Here is a 26,013-nt window from a genome sequence, read left to right on the forward strand (position 1 = left end):
ACGCGATCTTGAGATGTTGCAAACATCAAAATACTCGCATATCAAGCGAAACATGTTGACGCTTAGCTTTTTAAAACCATTATAGATGGATTAGATGCGTTTAAGACACACAAGTTGAATTGGGTGAGTCAACTGAGACTTGTAAAGAATATCTGCAGCTTGATTCTTAGCGGGCTGTTGTGCCTTCTTCGAGGACCTCCTCCTGTCTGTTTCTGAGCTTCGCAGCCATTCTGGAGAAGAAGGATTGAACGTGGCGAGAAGTCATCTAAGGTGAACCGCCTAATTTTGTCCTCATCTTTTGCGTACCTCATCTTTTGTGATAAAGTAACTGCTTCGACTTTATTGCCGTCTCCTGACCTAAGAAAACTTTTATTCAAAGTAGTTTTTTTGTTTTTCATTGGAAAGAGTGGCCTTTTTCGTCACTTTCAGGGCCCAGCCTTTAGGTTTAATTTCTTTAGCAGGGACTGGAAGTGTAGAACTTGCTAGGACCGGGTGAATACCGTGATTGTCGCTATGTCATGTTTGGCCTTGTCAAATAGGTTTTCTCTTTCAGGAACAAGTCAACATGAACCGCACTGTAAATGGTTCTTCAGTAATTATCTTAGCATTTCCTTGTCTGATGCAAAAGTGGAACGGCTTAGAACATATAAGGAGTTTCAATGAAACGCGCTTACCATTACTTCTTGCGCACTGCTTGTCAATCTATTGCCTTTCGCATTTAGCATTTGATGGCATTTCGGGAAGCGAAAGACACAAGTATAATGCTGAACAAAAACACAAGTAAGAGGCTTTTTATTGGAATTCTATACCCATTTTATTTGTTGTCCTATTAATTTGGGGCCTAAATATCTTGTATCCTGTTAATTGCAGTTTAACGATTTCCTACTCAATTAATGTCCAGTTTTATCTGATCTAAACATGCTCTCCCCCATTAATTTTTCCCCTAAATTTCGTGTTTCCTGTCAATTTTTTACCTAAATATCCAGTATCCTGAAAACCCTTACCTAATAAGACCTCATCGATGACCTGGTACACTTGATCAAGAGCCTGATACTCTCTATTGTTTTTTTTTTTCTTTTTCTCTTGTTAATACACTGCCAGCAAATGATATTTGGTGAACTGGTGTTAAGTAAAACAGTTTCGAATCCTTGAATATAGGAAACATTTATGTAGCACCTTGCAAGTTTCATACTGATTAAAATTGTTCAAATCATTGTTCCTAAGTAATAGAGACTTTTACGGTGTTGTTTCTCCCTCTTCTCCCACCCTTTGCTTCGATCGAGAAGATATTTCAAATACGCAAGGAAATGTTTTATCACTCCTCCAAACATCTCGTATACAATTTTATTATTAGGAGGAACACGGTTAATGAAACGTTAGGTTGGGCCCAATGGTGGCCTTTCTTTCACAAGTCTGCAATGTCTCTGCTCAAATATGTTAAAATTCGCACTTTGCACAATATGTTGACCAACAACATAAGCAAACTCATTTTATTATCCGAAACTGATAAGGGGTTCAAAAAACCTTCTGGGGTTTTTGGAATTGTTGAACAGCAGGTGGCAGTAGAGCACTGATTTGGAGATAACTGACCTAATGGATCGTCTATCCCGATCGTCGCTGATCTACCAAGAAGTGTTTAACTAGCATAAAGAGTATTCACAAATAAAATAATTTCCAGAGGAGGATGTAACAATTGAACATTTTGATTGGCCAAAATAGCTCGGCTTATGACGCTATATTCACCGTGCAAGGCGGTGAATAGATCATTTCTGAGATTGGTTACTAGGCTTGCCACCTTTGCCATCTCCGCAAGTAAACATGACGGACAGAAGCTGAATGAAATTTTCATTTATTCGAAAGACATCACTCAAAGTCCAGGATATTTGAAAGGAAATACCTGCTGTCAAGAACTTGTATTCAAGGCATTTTAGAATCGGTAAAGCATTGGTTACATTGATCGCCAGCAGGTCAAATCGATTGACCGATTCTTTTTTCTTTACTGATTTTTAGAAGACGATGACAGCCGTGAATGAAGTCAACAACAAAGGTACGGGATGAATTTAGTTTGCGTAGTGTTTCGCTTGTTTGTTTTACTGCCGAAGTCGATGTGTAAATTGATTCACAATCGATGTAAACGTAAGCTATTATTAAAACTACGACTGCATACGTGTATGCAAACGAACAGTTGCGTCTGTGTTTTTATGTTTTAGTCCGTTATTTTGTAGTCTCCTTGACGTATGAAATTATACTAAAACAATTATTCGCCTCAGGCTCAGTGAACATTGGTAAATATTCACCTCGACGACTATTCACCAATGTTCACTTTGCCTCCGGGGAATAATTGTTGAATATTTAAACCTCAGAATGAAGCTAATAAGGTTTAACGTTGGACTCTCATCTAACCTCAATGCTTTTTTCCTTTTTTGTAAACAACATTTTGTAAAAGCCTCAATACACATATTACCATTATTTACTGTTTAGTCCCCACAATTGTCGATCGTTGACACGAAGAAATAAATAAGAACACGATTTTTGAACCTTATTTTACTGCCACGCAAAATCCAGCCTGGGGCTGAGAGAAGAAAATGACTGTCTATAATGTGTTCCAACATTTAGATGCTGAATTACTTGCGAGCGTGTATACTCTTAAAATCTCAGCGCAAAATTGCACGATTACGGCGATCAGCTTTCTTTTAATTTGTATTGTACCAAACTACAGTCGCTTGAATGATACAGGCGTGTTTCACGATCTTTACTCGAGATATTTACTCCGACAGCTCTTAATTCAATGGTTCGAGGCCTCCTCCTACGCTCCTTTAAGGCAGCTTTAAATATTGGCATTCTAAAACTGTAAACGAATGGATTCACCATAGAATTTGCCAAGTGAAGAACTTTCACTCTCGATGCCACTGGCGTAGAGACACATCCCCAGCAGAACTCTCTTATGACGTACGCTACGAAAATTGGCAGCCAAAACACAAGTGACACAGCAACTACAATGAAAAATGTCCTTGATAGTCGTAAATTCCGCTCAGTTAAATTTCGGTTGTGCACCTGAAGATCAGGTAGGTAACTTCCACAGATAACCAACACAGATACGAGAAGGCATGAATGTATAACCACACCAGCATATAGCATTACCCTATCCACTTCTCTGTGATATGTTTCTAAGAAAGAGATCGCAGCCATGCAGAATCCAGCTGCCCAGCCTATGACAATGCTGCAAATGTAAGGGGGAGTGCTTGTTACCCGGTGACGGAGAGGACACAACGCGGCGAAAACTCGTTCCAGTGAGATTAGGGCGAGGAAGAACACCAATTTACTTGAACCGAGGACCTGAAAAGCTGCGGAAGGACTGATTGCTCTGTCTTCTCAGTTTTATTTTTCCACGTGATGCCATTTTTTCAAACTCATCGGTTCCCAGGACAATGGGTTCTTTTATTCCCACAAGTAGATCAGCCACCGTGAGATTGATCAGTAGAAACATGTTCGTTCTAGATGGAATCTCTGAGTCCAGAAGACGAAAATGGTGAACGTGTTTCCTATGACGATGGCGATTGCCTCGGTTAGGAAGATACCGATAAATGTAATGGCCAACGCGTTTGTCATGTTGTCTTCGTCGTTATGCTTCGAGCGTCCATCTACCTTCTGTCTTAAGATCAACAGTTTGAGCAAACACCACGGAAAAAGTGTGCAAATGCGTGAACGAACCACAGATTCGGCAAAGGAGAGTTCTGCTTATTGTGAAAGCGAACAATCATTAATCATCAGACAAGCAGTTTAAATAGCAGTGAGGGATAAAGACCCTGATCGACATGCAAATACGTGTCACAAATGAATCAGGCCGGATACTCAAGATATGAATTCGCGTGAAAAAGCGCGCCCAAATTAAGCTTTAAATAGTTTCATTAAACTTCACATGAAAATGTCTTGATGGCTTTATTTTTATGAACTGCAAAACACTGCTCTCCTGCTGAGTGTGGCATCGTGAACACAAATGTCTCGTCTGCCCTTGTATTTAACACAGATGATTAAATAGATACGCTGGCAAGTATCTCCATTATTTACAAATGTCAAAAAGACTGTCAGAATTGTTCATTTTTATATTAAATGGAATACACTAGTACGTGCTTCGAAATCCGTTCAGCTCAGCAAGATCACGGGAAAAAAGGAGGCAGCCTTAGTAGGGTAATTAAGGATAGGGTAGGACAGGGTAGGACAGGGTAGGACAGCCGCCAAATCTCGTATCAAACGTTTATTTATTTTATGGATGTGCCTCATAAGGACTGGGAACTACCGAATTCACGAATTTGATCGGCTGAAATCGGTATTGAATGCTTCTAGATTTTCCCATCTGGACCGACATCTAGACCGGTGATGTTTTGGGTGAAAAAGTTGCAAACTATAATACAAAAATATTGAATATTTTCTTCTTACAATATTTATCTATCGAGGGGCCAAAAAACTTGATGAGCCTGAAAAAGTAAAGGGGACGAGCAAACTTTGGCAGAATTAAGTTCAGCTTATCGCCGTTCGCAAGCAAAATGTCAGTTACCTATAAACCAGTTACATTAAACGAATTAAATTGTTCTTGTTTGCCATGTAATAAAAATCTTATTAACCGAGCTTAGTCGATCTGTATGGGAGAATCTTGATTATGCTTCCAGCGTCCTTCTACCTTCTGTCATAAGATCAACTAATTCAAATAGGTGTCACAAATGAATTAGGTCGGATATTCAAGAAGTAAATTTGCCTAAAAAAAATTGCACGCAAGTTTTTGAACTGTAAAATCCTGCTCTTCAGCTGAGTGTTATAGCAACGTGAAGGCAAAAATATTGAGACGTATTTCGTATGAACCCTGGCATTTCGAATATGGCTTCTATGTTTCGTCCACTCTTGTGGGTAATACAGGTGATTAAATAAATACGTTGACAGTATCTGCATTATTTACAAATGTCACAAAGCTAAGACTGTCAGGATCGTTCAATTTAATATATGAAATGGAATATACGCGCTTCCAGATCCGTTCAGCTCAGAAGATCACGAAAAAAAAAAAAAAAAAACTGAACGAGGCAGCCTTAGTAACATAAGGACGAAAAACGTGATGCTAAGTAAGACATGGTAGGGCAGCAGCTATTTTATTTAGATTCATATTACCTTTGTTTTAAACCTCATGTCATACGCATAAAATGAACTTGTCATTAATCCAGCTGCTATCTGATGCAGTGGTATTATTGATGAGATAACATTGGCAGCCCAATCTACACTAGATTGCTTTTTAACTAATAAATCACATGGAGATAACCATTTATAGGTTATGTTATATGGTCATTCTTTTTTATCGATTATGTCTTTCGTGGAGAAATGCACATTCGGTAAAGATTTTGGTGGCCCTTTTAAAATGCGTTACTAAATCAGTGAAGCACTTTGATAAATACTTTGGTGTCCAACTATGTATGTATGTATGGTTCTTTCTGGAAAACGTGTGAAAGATATCTGCAGTTTAACGTCTTCAAAAATCCTTAAAGGTGCCGAGGACTGGCAACGACAAGCGACAAGGGGATATCTGGGTACTATCATTGAAGGTGAGCGAAGATGCGAGATGTAAAAGCGATAGCAATCTCAACCTGATCAAATTGAAGGCAAATTAGTGACTTAGCATAATAGTTTGTTAACCCGAGGCTAAGACAGGGCGGCGTGCAACAGAGACTCGCTCATGAAAGCAAGGCATTTTCCCATTTCAATCCTTGTTTTCTTTCGGCATCACACAATAGCAATACGCTTTCAAACTGAAATAACAATGCTGAAAAAGCCAGAACAATAAAGAGGTTTTCTTAAAGACAGGTGCTTCGTCAATCTGAAGAACAATTCAACTTTTTCGAGCAATGTAAGTAGGTTAGGAGCTCCTTAGGTGAGTGCAACTTAAATCCACAACGCCCGGAACCCAGAGTCCCGCGCCCAAACCATTTAACTACGCTGCTTACTACACGGCAGATTGGCACATTCCTCAGCTCTAGGCCTCGTTTTCTAAGTGAAAAAAAGGGCAATGTTTTACTGAACCAATTTCGAAAGAAGCAAAGGCGAAGGGAATATCGTTTTAGAAACGCTAGACAGAAGCTTTGCAAAAGAGCTCGGTGTAGACGATTCTTGAGGGTAGACTATAAGCAACTCGCGTAAGGTGTATTAACCCTCGGACGCACAAGTAGGGGGGTGGAGAGTATGGCTGCCATCCCCCCCCCGTAAGGTTTTTTCAAATTTTTGAAAAACCAATTTACTCCGAGGGGCTGAAACTTTCGATCAGTAGTTGTTCATTCATCCTCTGCGGAAATTTTGATATGTCTATTGTGTGTCTCTCATTTTTGACGTTGCCATGGCAACCATAAAATTCCATGTAGTTTTTGCCAAAAATCAACTTCACCAATTTGTAGAAATTCACGAATTTGTACATTTCATAAGCCTACCTGATTGTAGAAAAATCCGGTGAATGGGGGAATGGGGACCAAGAAAAACTGCAATACAGTATAAAGTGATTGCCAAGGTGCACTTCAAGCGGGCATATTTTCTGATTGTAGAAAAATCCGGAGAATGGGGGAATGGGGACCAAGAAAAACTGCAATTATACAGTATAAAGGGATTGCCAAGGTGCACTTCAAGCGGGCATATTTTCTCCGCCGGACAGTATAATTCACTCTGCAGAGATTTATTCTTCTTTCCTAGCTCTGCCCACAACCCCTCATTTTCCTAATGGTCCGTCCCTCAGCAGATTGTTTCTCTGGATTTATTCAAGAAACGGATTCGATTTTTCATCAACATAACTTTCATTGTTTGGTAGTTTAATTCATACCAGAACAAATGTTTACTGTACATCTCAACATTTTCAAAAAATAAAAACCGCAAAACTACACACATTAAATTTCCTGTTTCTCGAGGATCCGAGAAAATACAAATAAAAAGCATCACTGGCTTAACATAAGGAGACATTTTAAGCCAGTGTTAAAATTGGGTCGACAATTTTTTTCCGGCCAATTTTAGTTTACCCAGAAGCACTATGGCTATTGTACTGTGGCTTCTTTCCTACTGTCACTGGCAATATTCGGATTCCGCCGTGTTAATACTTCGTGTGAGGAGCCTGCAGCTATGATTTGTTCCCGTATTATTTATGATTCCGCCGTGGTACAAACTCACAACAGTGAAGGGGGCTTGAAGCGAGAACTATACGGAAAGGTAATAAGCTAGGGGTGGCGAATGATACCTCGAAAACCATGGGTCTCGCAAAATTTTCGTCGTTTTTCGCGAGGCTCGCTGTCTTGCTTTTTCATCTATTTTGTGTGCTTCTCACAGTCTCGATTTTTTCAAAGAGCTGTCTCCGCGTCTCGATTTAGTTTCATTTTGAAGCTAAGGCTAAGAAAGTGTTGCGGTCCCGATTTGTTTGTTTGTTTGTTTGTTTGTTTGTTTCATAAATGACGTCTGAACGCCCTAACGTCTGAACGTCTCGCGCTCGCATTTATAACACTTTGAAGTCTCAGTCAAAAAATGCTAGTCTCGCCTTCTCGCAAAGTCTTTCATTTACCATTCATCACCCTTTAAGCTTTAAATTGGGTTGGGGATTAAACATACACCTTCCACATATTAATTCCACTTCTTAGTCGAATACATGCTTCTGGCGTATGGGTTCCGAATTTAGCTCCCTGGAAAAGAGACAACATATGAACCCATTGTTGATCTCCATAAATTGTAGAATCTTCTGTCATTTCAACTGATTTCCGACCTCCTGAAGCTTGTAAGCTCTTTGCTTCTAGCTTGTTAATTGGTCTGAGACACGTTGTTGAAAGACGTGGATGACTTCACAAGCCCGGGAATAAACTATTAACAAATTTAAGATAACCTATTTAATCATAAACTTCCAGTACGTAACATTATAATACCAAAGCCGAAATAAAATGTTCAGTAACGTTTGATAGTGTAACAAAATGAAGCTGTCCAGAGCCTCAACACCTTTGGACTTGCGCGCAGTGACTTTGGCCTATGCAAAATGAAGCAATCTCATTGGCTGCTATATGTAGCAAAGAGTTGTGATTGGTCCAGGAAAATCACGCCACTGTCAAACTTGACTCGAGCGTCACTTCTCGTGGAATGAAAACTTACAGCGAAAGCAGAATTGAACTGCGAAATCTACAAATCTTACAGAAAATACTGGAAAAGTCAAGTCAGTTTTTGTCATCAGAGCAGCCCTGTGAGCCAAAAAGCTTGGAAGTTGTCTTGAATATTGCAGGAGTTGAAAAAATATGCTCGGAAAACTTGCGGTTCGGTCAACTGAACCTGAAGGCCATTCGATTCGAGTTTTGAATAAAAGGAGCGTTAGTGACGGTGGAAATTTGTGTCCTCTGTGGTTGGTGATTCTCAAATCGGTTTGAAATTGTGTTGTAGACACCTTTTAGCTCGATACAGTTGGCCTTGAGCTGTAATGAGCTATAATTTGTTTGCTGCTGTGCCCTGAAACGGACTGGAGCATTCGCATCGGAAAGCAAGGTTATGTGTTTATTTTAACTGATTTTAAGAAGTGATGTTTTGATGTTTTGATGTTTTGATGTTTCATTTGTGACATTAATCGGTGTGTCAACAGTTATTTTGAGACCGAGAAAAGTTGAATTTTTTAAATAAATTAATCTCATAAACATTTTGTTTATTGGATTTGTTAAATTCGAGATAAGCGGCAATGGTTCTCGGCTTACCAAGACTAATTTTGTGCTTGGTTTAGTCTTGCTCGACTGCCGACTGAGACTGCTCGAGTATTTTTTCCGAGTCATTTTCTAAAAAAGAAACGGCTTTATCCTTCTTCCTGCTTCTCGTACCTGTTCAATGCTTTGACAAGACATTTTTGTACGTTATCTTCTGCCCAGTCCGTAAAATATTATCTAAATTCTCAGAACTTTAAATTTCTGCCATTTTAAAACAAAGAGGGAAAAACTTTGTAATGATGACGTCAATCGTGCGTCTGTCCTCTAATGGATCATAGGCGAGAACTATCCAAAATGCGAGAATAACTTGGGCTATTACATAAATCTCTATCGACGCTCTCTCTATCTATAGTGTCTTGCCCGAGGAAACATCACTGACAACAAACCTAGCCGGGGCTCAAACCTGCCTCGTCAGTCGGAGTGTATGGCAATAACTATTAGATCATCAAGCCATAATTCACAAATTACTCTCCGCATTGTGCGATTTCTTCGCGATAACTCTTAATTCAATATTTTGTCGACGTTTTCTCCAGCATTTCTTTAAAGCATCTTGAAAAATTGGGATCCTAAAACTGTACACAAATGGATTTACCATGGAATTGACAGACTGTAGAGCAATCACAAGCCACACCGCCAGTGAAGAGAAACATGAACAGAATTCTTTAATTGTAAACATGACGAAAGCGGGTAGCCAAAAGGCAAGCGATAGAGCGGCCACTATAAAGAATGTTCTTGACATTCGCAAAGTCTTTTCCGTTGATGCCTGCCTGCGGACGTCTAAATCATGATCAGGTGCTGTACTTTGTAATCGCGAGCGGATCGTTAGGTAACTTGAACAGATAACCAACAGGGAAATAAAGAGAGCAGAAGAGTAGGTGAGAGAAGCATACAGACTTTGATTGTGGTATATCTTCAACAACCACACTCCACTCATACACACTCCAATTACCCAGGCGATGACAATGCTGTAAACGTAAGCTCGAGTGCTTGTTACACGATGACGAAATGGCCACAGCACGGCGTAAACGCGTTCCAGTGAAATAAGAGCGAGAAAAAGCACTGACGTACTGCTAGCAAATGCTTGGAATGCCCACCAGGGACTTCCGATTTCAAATATTTCGTTGAGAATTGTGTTGGTCGTGAGAACCACAGCCTCTCCTAGTCCCACAAACAAGTCAGCCACAGCGAGGTTGATCAGGAGAAGAAAGGTTCGTTTCAAACGAAGTCTCTGAGTCCAGAAAACAAAAATGGTGAACACGTTGCCCATGAAGATGATGGTTACCTCAAGCGTAACGATTGCGACGAGCACAATGCCGGTTGTTGAAAGAAGCATGATTTAGTTTCTCTTGCTTCGTGGATGTATTTTTCCTGTGTAACTCCTTTTGTTTCCTTGAAACACCTTTCACTGCGACTAAATATTTTTCTCACGCACGAAAGCAGTAGGCTTCGACAGCTGGCAGTTTCTCATCAGTTAAGTGTGATTAAGAAAATGATATCATCACTTTGATTATGTACAGGCTTAAAACATATTTAGATTAATTTCTAGATTACAATCATTTGTCTCATGTGTCCCCAACATTAATGAGAATCCAAAACTATGCACTTATTTGGTATTTTCGGTGAAGGAAAAATACAATACCTCTTTATCTTCAGGATTGCTACGTTTCCATGGTTTTGCTCCGAAACCATCTGAATTACAAGAGAAGCGTGTTCTAAGAATTATTTAAATTGTATAATGGAGTAATTAACGGTTTATACATTATTCAATATTTAGTTGAAGGTCGCTTGTTCAATTTGTATCTCGGTCTCTTTTCTCCATTTTTTTCTTTTTCATTTGACTATGAGTATATAAAGTTATGCATTTCACATATTTTTTCGTTGTAGCAAGTGCCACCATTGATTATTAGAAAGATTTTGAATATTTTGTATAATAGCCTTAGAAACACAATGGTCAGAAGATTAGACAGGGAAAGCTGAATGTCGTTTCATTTATTTATATTTGCATTTTGAGATGTCTTGTTTTTCAAATACAGATGGTTGTGAGTACAAATACAGTGATAATTTGTAAGGTAATCTCCCCAACGACGTATTAAGAATAAACATACCACGGAGACTAAAACAGTATTTAATGGGCTCAAAATGATCAAGCCATAAAATATTGGGGTTCTACGTTATCATGTGCAAATAATTGCTTCACATGTAGTCTGGCCCTTTAAACGAGGATTTAGGTACGACAATATTGTCTTAGGCAGCTAACCTCCACTTGCGACCACCTCTCGTAAGCGACCACTTCTCGTCAGCGACCAGTATTCCAAAATACCAAAAGTTTTCAAGTCAACTCACTATATTTGAAACCTCTTGTAAATGGCCACCTCTCGTAAGCGACCGCGACCACTCTTCGAGCTAAAAGCTTGAAATTTACTTTTGTATTTTACCTCCCGTAAGGGACCGCTTAGCAGATAATGCAGCGGAAATTATCGCATTATCTGGGTAGTATAAGAGACGGAAATTTGTCAATGGTAAGTACCGAATTTTTTTCTCGCAATGACTTTTCACATGAATAAAACGTTTAAAACAGTCTCTCCAATTACCATATGCTATAATGAGGCAGAATTTTGACCCAATATGGTCTAAGCTCTCGCATTTATATGCGACCACCTTCCGTAAGCGCTTACGGGAGTCTCGACTGTATACAGCTGAAAGATAGAAAAGACCGCAAATTTAAAGCTACATTTCACTTTTTTCTGTTCAGGAAAAAAACAGAATTAAACGCGATTTGGCTTAAAACGAGCCAATATTTCATATATAAATGTGTGATGGCAATGTAAACGTAAAGGGCTCGAGGGTCTTACATTTACTCTTACCTTTTGATGCCTTGCGTGAGCAAAATTAATTTAATATCTTAAAACGTTTGGCCTTTCCGTAAATGTACCTTTAGATGCACCTGAACATCTAAAAACGCACAAGTTGACTCCTGTGATGCAAATTAAATGGGGATGAAATATTCGCTGCATCAGCTTGAAATAGTAGATGTCGGATATATGACTCCGCACCTTTGTGCCTATTTAAGTTCTAAATTTTCCCAAGATTCGTTTGTCTGGTAGTCCCATCAAAGACTCCATGAAAAAAGAAAACAAGGGCGCTTTCCATTCAACCAAAAATTCCGAAATTTTCGACACCGGAAAAATGGCACAGATATTTCCTAGGAAAGGTTCTAGAAAATCGTCGAATTTCAGAAAAGCGAGTAGTAAAGAAGGAGTCAAACAAATACCGTTTCGCAGAGGGAGAAGAATTTCCCGGTTTTACAACTCCCAGGTTCAAAACCGAAGCTCGCAAGCTCGCTTCGGTTAAAGTTGGAGTTGTAAAACCGGGAAATGCTGGGTCCCTCTGCGAAACAGTATTTGTTTGACTCCCTCTATACTACTACAGAGAAGGAGGGAAGGGGAAGGATTCCTATTAGATAGAAACGACCCCGCTGTTATACCGCCCGAACACCGGCAATGTTTCGAGCAACAAACAAGTGTGCCGAACAATCAAGCAACTATCAACTTTCCTAGGCCATTCAAAACCTCACTCCAGAGCTTCGTGAGATAATTTACAAGGAGTATCTCGCAATAAAAAGGAGGCAACAAAAGGAAATGGGCTGGGGCAAGGTACACGAGCATATTTAAAAACTGCCTTTCTGCCAATACATGCAGCAGATTGTACCAATGATAATTTGCTTCGATTATATGGACTGCTATTTCGAGGGTTGTTGTTACCCCTGTTTCGCAAGGGAGGGAACTCTTCATAAACCATCACTAAGCCCGCCGATGGAGTTAATACCTCTCATAGAAGCCAGCCCAGAGTACAAGAATTTTTTAAAAGTATGCTCCTGGGATGGTTACGATTGGCATGAGTGGTTCCTTTTTGGCAGGGAGCGTTAGCGAAAAGTCGGGGTTTCCTAGTAAAAAACCTTATCCGCCTCAAGCACACCAGAAACTACCTCGCGCGTAATATCGAGAGAATCTTTTAGAAACTCAGGTTTGAAAAATTCGTGGGCGAGAAAAGCAACCAAATGGAAGCAGGCGATCATGTTCTCATAATATGGAAATAAAACCGTCCGTTTCTAAAAGTCATTTCGAAGCGAGGGGGTCTGTTATTTTTTTATCAGTTCAGCTTCAAGCCTGCCGCGGATGTCTTTCTCCAGTTTCTGAACATCAGCATCGGTAAGCTTTCTCTTTGACGGTTGGCGAAGCATCTTTGCTCGGACTTGTTCCTTCAGTGAGTTATACTGCTGAAACTCGGAAAGGATGGTGTCGAACTCGTGGGAAGACACTTCGTTGTTATTCAAAGCTTTGGAGAGCAGTCTGTTGATTGTATCCCGCTTGGCAACGGCGAGCGTGGTAATCTCTTGATGTTTTTTTATTTTCGACTCGAGTTTTTTGCTGGCGATTATCAGCACCGAAGAAACGAGAGCGAAACACCCCCCAGCACCGCCTAAAGGAACTGTTACCGGCAGGCCAACCACAGACAGAGCGGAGCCAAAACTAGCGCTGGAAAACGCTGCCGAGAGAAAACTGGAGCCGGCAGCACTCCAATTAACGAATTTTCTTGCCCGTTTTCCAGCGCTAGTTTTGGTTCCGCTCTGTCTGTGGTTGGCCTGCCGGTAACAGTTCCTTTAGGCGGTGCTGGGGGGTGTTTCGCTCTCGTTTCTTCGGGGTGTCTCGTTTCTTCGGGGCTGATAATCGCCAGCAACCGAGAGAAAACTGGAGCCGGCAGCACTCCAATTAACGAATTTTCTTGCCCGTTTGTTTTTTTTAGCAACCAGGCGATAGTGGGCGACCTCACCGTCCAAAGTGTTGGCAACCTCGTTGATCTTTTGCAAGCGGAAATTTTCAGAAGGCGCCGCCAGTACTGGATAGAGAGGCTCGGCAGGCGGCGCGCTTGGAGGTAACAGATTTGAAGAAGACATTGTATCTAAAGAAATTTAATTTAACTCTAATTCAAAAACAAGCGGGAAGCCCTTGAAATCAAAGAGTTCGCCATTTTCATCTTTGACACTAAGAGTGATGCTATTTATAAACTCGTCTGTAGAGCAGTCACGCAAAACCTGTTGCGGAGAACCGTGGTAGCTTACCTTTTCAAAAGGCTTCCCTTTCACATCAAACAGGGCTAAGACATCTGACTTTTTGCCATTGAACATATTCCGTTCTTTGTCGATCAAATCACAATGAATAAAATATGTAGTTGGAGATGTAAGCCTTTTTACGAATGTTATAAAGTTCAACTTTCGCCCAATACCAAGCAAACTGACTAAATCACGATCAAGTTCTATCGGTTTTAAAATGCCACTGAAACGAAATTTTCGTACTCTCTTTTATTATCCCAGTCTCTAGTTTCAAACGTGCTTAAAGTAATGGTGAACTTTATTTCTGTCAAATCGTAACGGAAAGTGCTTTGTTTAGCTGTTGAAATCGACTTATTGGAGCAAAACTGTGTCCGGGCTCTGGAACCGAGTTTAAGGACCTTGTGACGTCACTGGTTGTATTCACGCAAGAAGCGCTATAGATTCTCTCTTGTTTTCACTTGATTTATTCAAGTTTATTCTTCATGTTGTCGATACCTACTAGTTTTCTACCTTGTAATTTCTGTCCAGCCTTGACAAGAAATACACATCATAAACGTTGGAGGGCGCCAGAGAGTGTCGATTCACCAAAATAAATGCTACAGATTAGAACAGCTCAGTATAGTTTTCGAACACCTTGAGTAGTCTACTCGATTGGAGATTTCGAAGACGAGTGTGGCAACTTTTAAATCACGTCCTGAAGGTTAAACACGATATTTCGTCGTCTGTTTTCAGCCTGGTTCTGAAATTTGGATTCTCACGTTTATCTAAGGTCTATTAACAAGGTTCGAATATATCCTCGGCAACTTTTAATGCTGCATTAAAAGCCGTAAGCGCATCAGCCATCCGCACAATCACGAAGTTATTAACGGTCCACAAGCTTTGAGTCGAGTACTTCTTTGCACACAGAGGGCCTCTTTTTGTGATACTAATAAGTGAGAGTTCTTCTGGTAGACAAAATGTATCTTTGAAAATTGTGATCCGCAACAGGGTTTGGTTTATCGCCACATACGTATCAGTGTAAACAAAGCGGGAATTTCGCTTCTCTTTTACACGTATCTCCCAATTGCAATATTTCACGGCCGATGGATTACTTTGAGTTCTTTAGCACATACTTATGTCTATGATCTTCATTTAATAGTATCCAAGTTCAAAACAATTCGTTAAAATGTCACTAGTTTACACCCCTTTCGAAGGTTTATTAAACAGAATTTGAACTAATTTGCATATATGACCTTTGCAGGGTCATGGCAGCTTCGTTTACCTTCGCTTAGTTTAAATTCGCTCCCTCGTATAAAAGAAGAGGGTTTCTTAAATTGTTGCTGTTGTGATAACTTGTAGGATGTAGCAGATACAACTGGACTAAAGGTCACTGTGGCACAATCTCGTCCGCTGTGAAACTCACAAAGCGTCCGGTTTCCTCGAAGCGAAGCGGCTCGAAAACTCGAAGCGTTGTTGCTGCGATTCGTGCAGCAGCAGTCCGGATAATATTTTCAAAAGCCGCTTTCTCTTGTTTTCATGTCTTTTTTACTTTATGAGTGTAGATATTGTTTAATTGAGTGCTGGCCATTTCACCAAGAGTCCCGATCATTTTGCGATCTAAGAACTCCCACTCGTTTGCTTGCTTACATAAAATATCCTGCAAATATTCAATTAAATAGACTGGAAAGCCCCAGGATCGACTCTCGACCTCTTCATGTCTAAGGCTACTGTTATTATCTGCTTTACAGTTCTGAGATGTCCTTAAGATGTTTTTTGGGGGCGCTTCGAACAGTAACCTCTTCTCCCATAATCACTCTAAATTTTCAGCGCGCCCTGAGAGTAATACAACCAGTGACGTCACCAGGCTATTTTGGCCGCGCCAAAATGGCCGCCAATTTTGGGCTTCATCAGCCAACTTCGAACGGCTGAAAAAGCAGTTTTCGCTTATCGTATGCGGAAAAAAATTTTGCAGTGTTTCCAAGTAAGGTTGAAACTATATTACTAAGCAAAAATCTCACATACAAAAATTTCGTTTCAGTGGCACTTAAACCCAAAATTTTTTATTACGAGCTGGCCAACAGGTTGATTTATTTCTGTCTCCAGTTTATATGAATATTTTGCAAACAGACCGTTTATTTCTTTTGCCAAGCTTTCTAAATTATAATGCCCTGGGGGTAATTTACTAACTGACAAAGCTTTACCTTTGTTTTCATCTCCCGAGGAGGCTAAACCTTTTTTCAAAATGTCCCAGCTGTTGAATAAACTACAAGAAATGAGTTTCATGAAATGTACTTTCTTTATCGGGTCTTCAAAATAGATAGTCTCTCCGTTCTGTTGTGTGACAATAGTGAGAACAACCATTTTTATATTTAATAAACAAAATTGTGTTCAAATACAATGGCGAATTTGTGGAAAGATCCTGAGTTTGTGAAAAAAGCGGATGCCGCGAAGAAAAAGGCGTGGACAAATTTTTTAAACCACTTTCCAAAAGCGGAAAAAAGCCGGTTCGTTTCAAAAGAAAGCATCGACGAGAAAAATAACGCAACCGCAGAGGTGTTTTTCAAAGAAAGCGAAGGCTCGTTACAAAGCGTCTTCAGCTCAGACAGGCGGTATTGGAGCGCGGAAATGAAACAAGCGCTTGGTTTGGGAGACAGCGGAGGTTTTCCTTATTAACTGTCGCCACTTGGTTCAAATGTTTCTTTGTCAATCCCTGCGGATGGCAAAGCGCCAAGCTTGAAAAAAATATTTAACGCCGAAATCAAAATCTACGTCACGCCTGACCAATATTTCACGACAAAATTCAGAGAAATATTTCAAAAAACCAAACTCAGACACACTTCTGGAGCCGAATCAAAACACTGGTTAGGAGGGCCTGACATGAAATATTGGCCGCAACAGCTCAACTTCGCTGTTTTCTGCGCGACACAAGGGTGTGGAATTTCACGTGAAATCTTTGACAACAGGATAAATCTTCCCCAGCAGATAAGAGCTTTTTATATCTTCCACGTGTATTTCACGGTCAGGCGCATTTTGTATCAGCTAGGAGGTATTCAGAGCATAAGCGCTTTGCCCGGAGACCCGACGTTCAGCCAAATGAATAATCATTATGACGTTGCTTCGTACAAAAGGCTATGCGACGAGTTCGGCATAGACCCCTCGAGCGATTTTCGCTTCACACACGCGCCAAACCACGGCTTGGGAAGTGTATACATTGGCGTGACAGGGCACGGGCCATTGAAAACAGGAACCGCTTATCCAGGAGGGTTCTATAAATTCAGTGATGAAGGCGGTGCGGCAAGCAAAGGAAATCTGCTTTCTTTCATTGAACCTGATGCTGTGGCCCAGTATGACTGGTTCGCGCCAAACACAGCATCTGGTTTGACGCAGGCGGGCTTGTCGAGAATCAACCAGTCAATCGAGGCTTTCGTTTACTGCACCCTGGGCGCGCAAGTCAACGTCCGCAGCAGCATTCTCGGCTCGGGTGGTCGGGCGAAAGAAGCCCAGAGCGAGTTCCTGGTGCTGATGGAAGACGCGATCAGACAGCCCGACCTGGCCGCGAGCGTGCAAAGGTACCAGCTCGCGGTAGATCAAGCGAAGGTCAGGCTCAATCTTGCTGTTGCCCCCAATGGCCTGGCTTATGCCCGCGCAAATGATAATCAACACCGAAAGCACAATCGGTTACAACAACAAGCTAAAACAGGCGGTCTCCGGGATGAAACTGGGGGTCAACAACGAGGTAAACCCGGAGACAAAAAAAGCTGCGCTCAAACTCATGGCAGGCGGCCCGTTAAAAATTAACCCTCCCAACAGCCATCCTTCCAACCCGATACACAAAGCCGCAACAGCCGAATCAAGGAAACCAGCTTCGACCGAAACTCAGCAAGCACAGCCAAAGGAGCAAAAAATAGAGCCCAAGGCTCCAGATAAAATACCGCAACATGAAATAAACAAAACAGCGGTAATTGTCGGTGTATTAGGATTATCGGCTCTCCTGTTCATGGCTTGGCGGTAAAGTTAACGCTGCTTCTTAAGATATTTTTCGAACAAAAAGGCCACCGCTGCGAGAATAAGCAGCCAGGTGTGCTCGGCCAGAAACCCGACGACTTGGCCGGCGGCTTTGAACAGGAAGCTCACGATCGATCCTATCAGCCCGGGGAGCAGGGGAGCGACTTTAGAGCCAATATCTTTCAGGTCTTTCCCCAAAGATTTTCTTGTGGCTTTCAAAGAGTTTTTTATTGAACCGACGACAGCTGCGATTGTGGTCCCCGCGGCGAGAAGAATAGCAGTGACCGTCACGCCATATTTTTTGAAGATCTCTTTGACCCTTTCCCTTTCCGCAATCTGAGTTTGCAAACGCGCGAGCTCCTCGTTTCTTTCTGCTACTCTCTCTCTTGCGGCTTCTTTGTCGGAGGGCGAGGCATTCTCATCTTGGATGATTGCCTGGTCTTCCTCGTTTTGGCGCTGCAGCTCGCTTTCCTGCTCTTTTAGATCATCCAAAGACTTTGTGCTGTTCAGCCTTTCCTCCATCGCATTTCTCTTCTTTATCTCTTCCGAAATACTTGCTTCAAGGCGGGCGTTCTTTTCATGTTGATCGCCCAGTTTTTTTAATTTTGTTTCACGTTCTTTTCTTTCTTTTATTGCGTCTTTTAAATCTTTTTCTAAATTTTTTGTCAGTTGTTTCTTCCCTTTTATTTCTTCTTCATATTCTGGCAGGTCTTTGAGTTGATCAATCTTGGCTTTTTCTTTATTTAACCGCTCATTAAGAGACATTACCAATTCATTTTGTTCAAGCAATCTTTGTTCTGCGTCTGCCTTTTGCTTTCTTAATTCCTCAAATTCTTTTTCCTTTTCTCGAATTGAGGCACTGTTTTTGCGGATAATTTCTTCAGCACCATCTCCCAGAATTTTTTTGACGAATGTCTTGTTTAAGAAGTCTTTCCGGAAACCGCTCCCATCGTCTAAAACAATTTTGGTCTCACCTTGCCTCGGGCCAAGAACCACTATGTGGTTTTTATCGCAGAATTTGATGACCAGATTGTCAACTTTGGCGTTGGAGTACCGAGCTTTGATAAATTTTTTGACTCTTTCGATTTCTTTTTGTTGTAAATCGGGGGGCACAAGAGTGATTCCGGAATCATCCAGGAATCCTGTGGCCGGGTTTCTCAAAGAATCCAGCCTTCTTCGAAACTCTTCGTCTGTAACTTTTACATAGCTTTCAAGCAGCCCTGTCTGCTCGTGTTGCCGCGTTTTCATTTCTATTGTCTCACCGCCATGGTAAGGAGTGGACGCCGCGCCTGGCTGAAAAGGCTGGGTTCTTTCAGTCTCTTGCTCGTCATCGTCGTCTTGATCATCTGTATGACCCAGGAGAGTATCGCCTTCATCGAAACCAAATTCGCCACTGCCTTCCGCCATAGAGATATATTTCAATTATGTTATGTTTTAAATTAGAAAATAATCGACGGTGTTTTATACGAAATGTCAGTGCCAGAGAACCTTCGCCCATCGTACAACGAAAAGACATTAAACGCCATGAAAGCCGAGCGCGCGGTGAAGCGAATCACCTTTGACTGCACTGAAGCCAGCCCCGGCGAGACGCTGTATGTTTCAGTGCCCAAGCTGGACGAGAACGAGGTTCTCGTGCCGGGCTCGTCAGCGCTTCTCTTTGACATCGACCTTTCTGGAGGCCAACAACTTTCTTGTCCAGAACGTCACGCGGGCGTTAGTTGACAAGCTGGTCGTGAAGTTTGGAGGCACTATCCTGCAAGACACGGTTGGATATGACATCTACAAAATCTTTGAAGACCTTTTCCTTTCGCAGGAAAAGCGAGACGGCATGATTCTCGAAGGGATTCAGAGCGAGGATCTATGCAAGTTCCGCTCAGGCACGGGAGACAAGAAAACCTCGGGAGTCTACGCTGAAAACAAGCTGAACGAGGTTTTTCTAAAAAAAAGTACCAGATCAGGCTTGACCATCAGATCTTATCTGACCACGGCATTTTATACCCCCAGGCCCTTTATAACGGCCTCACGTTCGAAGTAACCTTTGCACCAGCTTCGCAGGTGGTCAAAGGCTCTGAAAAAACCGAACTGAAATACAAGCTGAGCAACATTCAGCTCGAGTACAAAATGATCCGCAGCAAGACTCTGGCAGACGAGGCAAAGAGCGTTTACTCCAGCGGCAAAGAGTTCGCTTATGACCACGTGACTCGTTCCAAAGTGGCGACTTTCAAAAAAGGAACTGATACGAGGGTCGACATCAAAGTCGACGCCCAAAGAAGGTCACTTAAAGCCATCCTCCTACTGTTCATGGAGCCGTATGAAGGGTGCGCCAGAGATTCAGAAAAATACGTCTTCCCAGATCTGACGAAAGTCAGCGTCACGATCAACGGCTCGCCCAACATGCTTTACAACAACGGCATCGAAGGCAAGGACATGTGGGAAGAGGCCGAAAGCTTCTTTGTGAAAGAAAAAAATAAAACCGAGCACATGAATTTCACAAAATTTTACACCGATGATAAGTTCGGGCTTGTGATTGATATGCGCTCCATGGCGGATCAGTCGATGCACGGCAGCGGCACGCGAATTGTGAACAGTACAGATGGTGTCCAGCTGGAAATTGAGCGGAAAGCCGAAGGCTCAGGTAACGTGAACTGCCATGTATTCGTCGTCTCCGACTCCCAGATCAACATTATGGACAGTCAGCTAGAATCTGTGCAGTATTGAACATGGACCCAAGCAAGATACCTTTCAACGCTCTCATTGTGGGAATTCAGGCAAATCGAGGTTTGTGGTTGACCAGCTCTACGGCCCTTTCCGCTTCAAGTTCGACTACATCGTGCTCATCTGCCCGACATTCGCGCACAGCAAGACCTACCACAGAATTGGTGAAAATGATCCAAGAATGAATGTGATAGTATGCGAGCACCACGACGTGGAAAAATGGTTGAAGCTAGTGAGATGGCTTTTCGAGGGCACCAACGCGCTCATAATACTCGATGACTACGTAGCCTCCAAAGATGTGAAAGGGCGTACAGGCGAGCTGGTGAATCTCCCCTTTTCTGCTCGACATATGGGCATCAGCGTTTGGGTGCTGACTCAGAAGATGACCGGCATAACAGCTTCCTTCCGGGAGAACGTGGCGGCGATCGTTCTCTTTTACACCCTCTCGGCCAAGACCACGAAAGCCATTTTTGATGATTACGCTGGCGAACTCTCCCTGGATGAGTGCAAAGGTCTGGTTTCAAAGCTGAAAGAGCGAAAGTTCTCTTATCTTGTGTTTTCGCTTCGCCACCCCTTCGGGGTAAAGTTATTTTGAATAAAAAAATGAAAGCTGTATATATTGTTGCACAATGGCTGAAGAAGACACCGCGTTAGCAGAAGTTATGAACCTACTTCAAACAGAGCCCGAGCCGCCAAGTCTTCCAGCCGGTGGCATAGTTCCAACCGCCCCCGGACCTGACATTCCTGCTCTTCGTGAGCAGCTGGCCGTGCTGGTATCCACAGGAAAAGCCAAAGAGGCCATCGGAGTGCAGTTAACCCACGAGCAGGTGAAGCGCCTGAGCGACAAAGATGTCGAGAAATACACCAAACGCTACGAGACGTACGTGGGCTCAAAGACAACAGAAAGTCTGATCGACAGCTTCATTTTTCTTGCAACCAAAACGATCGGAATGTTCGTTAACATCAAAGACATCGACGCCTACCAAAAAGAACTCAGAAACGACTACAAAGAGCTCTCCAATCTGGCCGGCAACCTTGCTTTGAAGTGCGGACGGTTTCTTGCTACGGCCAACTGGGCGCTGATCACCACGAAAAATATTGATTTTAACTCGCATTTGGAGATAAGGGACGAAGCAAAATTGGAAGAAATTCCTCAACAGCAATCCTCAACACCCGCTGAGTGATTGCAGAACGGCCGCAGAGTTATTTCTAAGCATTATTATATTTGCTCAACATACGCATTTGTTTCAGAATGTCAACCGAACAATCCGAGAGCGCGCCTCAGGGCGAGACCCAGACAGCCCCTGCCGTCGATACCACACAGCAAGCGACAACTCCGACTGCAACCACGCGCGTAAAAAAATCCCAAGCGTGTGGCTGCTGGCAAAATGGTTGCTGAAAGAACGCGGTTAGCCCGGGAACTGAGGCCGCAAATCTCACTGGCTTAGCCGCAGGGATCGGCTGGGTCGCAAAAAAGGTTGTAAAAGAGAATTTTACTCCTGATCCCAGCAGCAGCACGATGAATTATGTGAAGTTCACAGCCGTCATGGCGGGTAGCATTGCGTTCAAACAGTATCTCGAGGACCAAAAAATCCTCCCCACCAGCGTCTGAAATTAATGATTTGAAAAAAGGACTCTGATATATAACACCATGGCAAGCATCGCGTATATGGTTGGCGGGGCTGTGTTGAACGCCGCGGCTTTTGTCGGCGGAAATTATCTGGCGAGGGCGCTTGGCGGGGGCGGCAAAGCTGCACTTGAAGAAAAAAAGCGCCATGACAAAGCTCTCGAGGCGTACCAAGCGGCTTACGCCAAATACACGCGCGACCGAACAAAACTTCTCGACTGGATTGCGACCAACGCGCAAATAAAGGCGGAGGCCAAGCAGAACTTCACCAACACTGACTATGCCTTCAAACTCTACAACCAGGCGCATCCTGACGAACGAATGATACCCCCCAAAGAGCCCAAGTTCTCAGATTTCTATCAGCCAAGCGAGCAGCAGAAAAATGGTAAACTCATGTTCGTGGGCGCCGGGGCGCTCGCTCTGAGCTACGCAGCCTTCCGGTTCCTTTAAACTTTTTTACTCCTTACTTATACACTATGGACGCCGAACTCGCAAAGGTATACTACGGCCCCGGGGGCTACTGGAAAGGTATCGCCGCGATCAAAAAATTAGCCGAGCCCGCCAAGGTACCTGAAGAAACCGCAAAAAAGTGGCTGATCAAGCAAGCGCTCTGGCAGATATTCCTCCCCGCGCCGAGGTGAATTCCTCGGCCGAAATTCGACGTTTCCACACCCAACTCGGTTCACCAGGCGGACCTTCTTTTTCTGCCGCACGACAAACTGTCCCGCGGGCGCAAAATTTTCAAATACGCGCTGGCCGTTGTCGACGTGGCCAGCCGCTACAAAGAAGCCGAACCCCTGACTTCGAAAAGTTCAGATGAGGTCGCCCAGGCCTTTCAGAAGATTTACAAGCGCTCGCCTCTCAAATGGCCTGAAATGCTGCAGGTTGACTCCGGGCGCGAATTCATGGGAGCTGTAACAAAAGAGATGGAAAAGCACAAAACATATATCCGGCGCGAGCGCGTTGACATTCACCGCGGCCAGGCCATTGTTGAACGTTTCAACCGCACTCTGGCTGAGCGCTTGTTTGGGCACCAGTACGCCGTGGAAATGCGACTCCCTGAGGGGCAGCGGTCCACTGCCTGGGTGAAAAGACTTCCAGAAGTTGTTTCGGCTTTGAACAACGAGGTCACAAGCCTTATCGGCAAGAAACCCGCCGTTGCCATCAAAGAAAAAGCTGTTTATGCAAGGCCGTCGACACCTTATTCAAGGCTTGTTGGAAAGAGCGAAAAAATACTCCCCTCTCTTGTCCAAGTTCGTTATCTCTACCAGCCCGGCGAGCTTGAAGGCGGTGTAAAAAGAGCCACGGATCCAATCTGGTCTTTGAAAGTTTAGAGCATTGAAAGATCTTTCACCAAACCGGATCAACCCGTTCTCTACTATTTGCGCGACGGTTCCAAGCGCGGCTTCGTGCGTAAAGAACTGCTCGTTGTCCCTCCAAACACTACTCTTCCTCCGGCTGACGTGAACTAAATGTGAAATTCGATTGGTTCGGTGTGTATCCCATCGGGCAGCACCCACCGCTTGTCGTAATAAGCGCTCAGCCCCAGCTTCTGCTGTTCGTAAGTGACCATCTGCCCGTCCCGCATCCTGAAACCTCTGTTGGTTGCCATGTCTTTGCTGCCTTCCATCGCTGCCTTAAAACGCTGCCACGTGATCTCGTTCTGCTTCTTTGACATCCCCTTCGTGCTAAACTTCTTTTTTTTTCGCCCTCTGCTTCGTCGGAAGCCACATCGAGATTGTTGTAGTAACGCAGCCAGTCTGAGAAGGTTCTCGTGCCCTTTTCTTTGAACAACCGCTGACACCCCTCCCATTCATCCCGCGTGAGTACGTATCCGCCCTTTAGCTTCGAATACCACTCCTCGTATTTTGGGAGACCAGGGTAATCAAGCTTTTCGGGGGTGTCAAACCACTCGTATGGAAACTATGATTTCACTGTCTTGCATTCGTAGGCTTTCACCCATTTCTCGTAGCTCGTCCCCGGCCCAAGGTAATTGATGATATCCAGAAAACGGAATCCCCAGGTGAGCAAGAACATGGTTTTGTTCCCGTTTTTTGCCACTCTGGCTTTGGGTGATGTTTCAGCAAGGCGGCCCGCGAAGTGGTTTTTGATCAGATTCAGGTCGTAGCTTCCTGAGTTGAACCCGACGACAGGAACCTGGTTGCACCATTCATCGATTTTTTGACGCTGCGCTTTTGGAAGCAGGCGCACGTCTTCTGGCACAAACTCCGCTCGTACCTGTTTTTTTCCGCGTCTCTCCAGCTCTTCCATAAACTTGCGGACCAACTCCGCGGGGTCTCTTTCACAGATGTGGGTGGGCTCTCTTTCAAGGGTGTCGCCAACGCTCACCGAAATTAGCACGTGCGCGTTTTCTATCGTGAACGCGGGCGTCGGCTCTTTCCGATGATTATTACCGCCATGCGCCTCGAAATCGTACAAGATCGCGTGTGGGTAGCTTTTTGTTTCGGCCCGCGGCGGATCAACGTCGATTTTCCCAACTTCGCACGCCCATGCCTCGATAACTTGGTAGCCGGCCTCTTGCAGGAATCTTGTGAGGTTCATTGTGGCTTGGTTCATGTCTTCGCGCGTTTGGTTGTTGCGGTAAATGCTTTTGTCGCGATCTTGCGGGTAACATTTTCGACACCCGTGCCAGTGGCAGCCGTGGTATTGAAATACAGTCTTCGTTGCGGGGTTTACCCGCCCACAGGTGCGCGCTCAACCCAACGCTTGCCACCATGTCCGCACATTGCGTGGTGAATGTGGATTTTCCTCCGCTTGGCTTCTCGCTCAAGCCACAGAAGCGATTCTTTGGAAGCGTTGTGTTTTGGATAGAAAGCTTTCTCCAAAGCTGTCTGCGAGGCTTCGACCCTTTCACCCGGGCAATCGATTACCGTTTTTCCTGCACTGCAGGTTTGGGCGTGGCGTTGAAGGTTGCAAGCTTTTGTGAATCTCTGACAGCAATGTCCGCATTCATATGTTTTCGCCAGCTTTGCGATGTCTTTTATGACGAAGCCGTGCCCTTCGTAGATACCGATTGTCAGAATGTTCTTCAAACTAGCTGATGGGTTTCGTCTAAGGTGCCATACCACTTCTCCCGCCCCCATCTCAGGCTCATATACCCGGATGCCGAGCCAGTCCGAGAAAACTGTACCTTGATTCAGATGCCTTTCAACCTTTTCTAATTCATCCAGAGACGTTTTTGGGCAGTCGGTCGGCAGGGTTTTGAGTTTGAAGAAACTCTTGGCTAGACCGCGGGCTGCTTTTGTGCTTCGATCGACACGCGCTCCTCGGTGCACAGCGATACAACGCCAAAGACACAAGTTGTCTTTATACGTATCCAAAGCCACCATCGCTCCGCCATGGGCAAGGTTGCGCAGCCACTCCGGCAAAGAGCCTGCGCCCAACAACGGCTGGCGGTCAATCACAACCTTCAGGTCAACATTAAAAAAGCTTACAAACTCCCACTTTGTTGATGGTCTTTCGATTTTGTCATGGTCCAGGCGTTTCGTCTCTTCTTCGCTCAGCCATTCTTCCGCCTCTGCCAGTCTGTTTATCCAAGGCGAGCCGTGGCTTTTGTACTACGGAATCACCGTCCCATCTTCAATGTTGCGCAACTGATACGAGAAAACATGCCTCAGGTAAAACACTGTGACAACATTTTCTCGAATTTTTTCCATAAAGTTTGTTGTTAGTTCTTTTTCCAGACCTCTGATGAAGCGCCATCGAATGTAACGCCGCCCTTTACTCTCTTCCCCCTCATGGCTTGCGTCATCGAACAGGTCCAAAATCTCATTCTGGTAGTCTGTCACTCTTCGGATGTTCTGCGCAGGAAAAGGGTC

General features: G+C 43.5%; 1 protein-coding gene and 1 pseudogene across 1 annotated transcript; both read right to left on the reverse strand.

Annotated features, from left to right (window-relative positions):
* Positions 1-2,577: 2,577 nt before the first annotated feature.
* Positions 2,578-3,732, reverse strand: LOC145488688 (5-hydroxytryptamine receptor 6-like; annotated as a pseudogene).
* A 4,345-nt stretch (positions 3,733-8,077) lies between these two features.
* On the reverse strand, positions 8,078-10,330 carry LOC145487621 (D(5)-like dopamine receptor). Its single transcript, XM_081466440.1, has one exon. The coding sequence runs from the start codon at positions 10,069-10,071 to the stop codon at positions 9,196-9,198; it is 876 nt and encodes a 291-aa protein (XP_081322566.1). The 5' UTR covers positions 10,072-10,330; the 3' UTR covers positions 8,078-9,195.
* Positions 10,331-26,013: the final 15,683 nt, after the last annotated feature.

This window comes from Orbicella franksi, chromosome 5, assembly GCF_964199315.1.
Source record: "Orbicella franksi chromosome 5, jaOrbFran1.1, whole genome shotgun sequence".
Classification (NCBI taxonomy): Eukaryota; Metazoa; Cnidaria; class Anthozoa; order Scleractinia; family Merulinidae; genus Orbicella; species Orbicella franksi.

Bases quoted from the DNA above. Each gene is read 5' to 3' on its own strand.
- LOC145487621 (XM_081466440.1), bottom strand. From the start codon at position 10,071: ATGCTTCTTTCAACAACCGGCATTGTGCTCGTCGCAATCGTTACGCTT.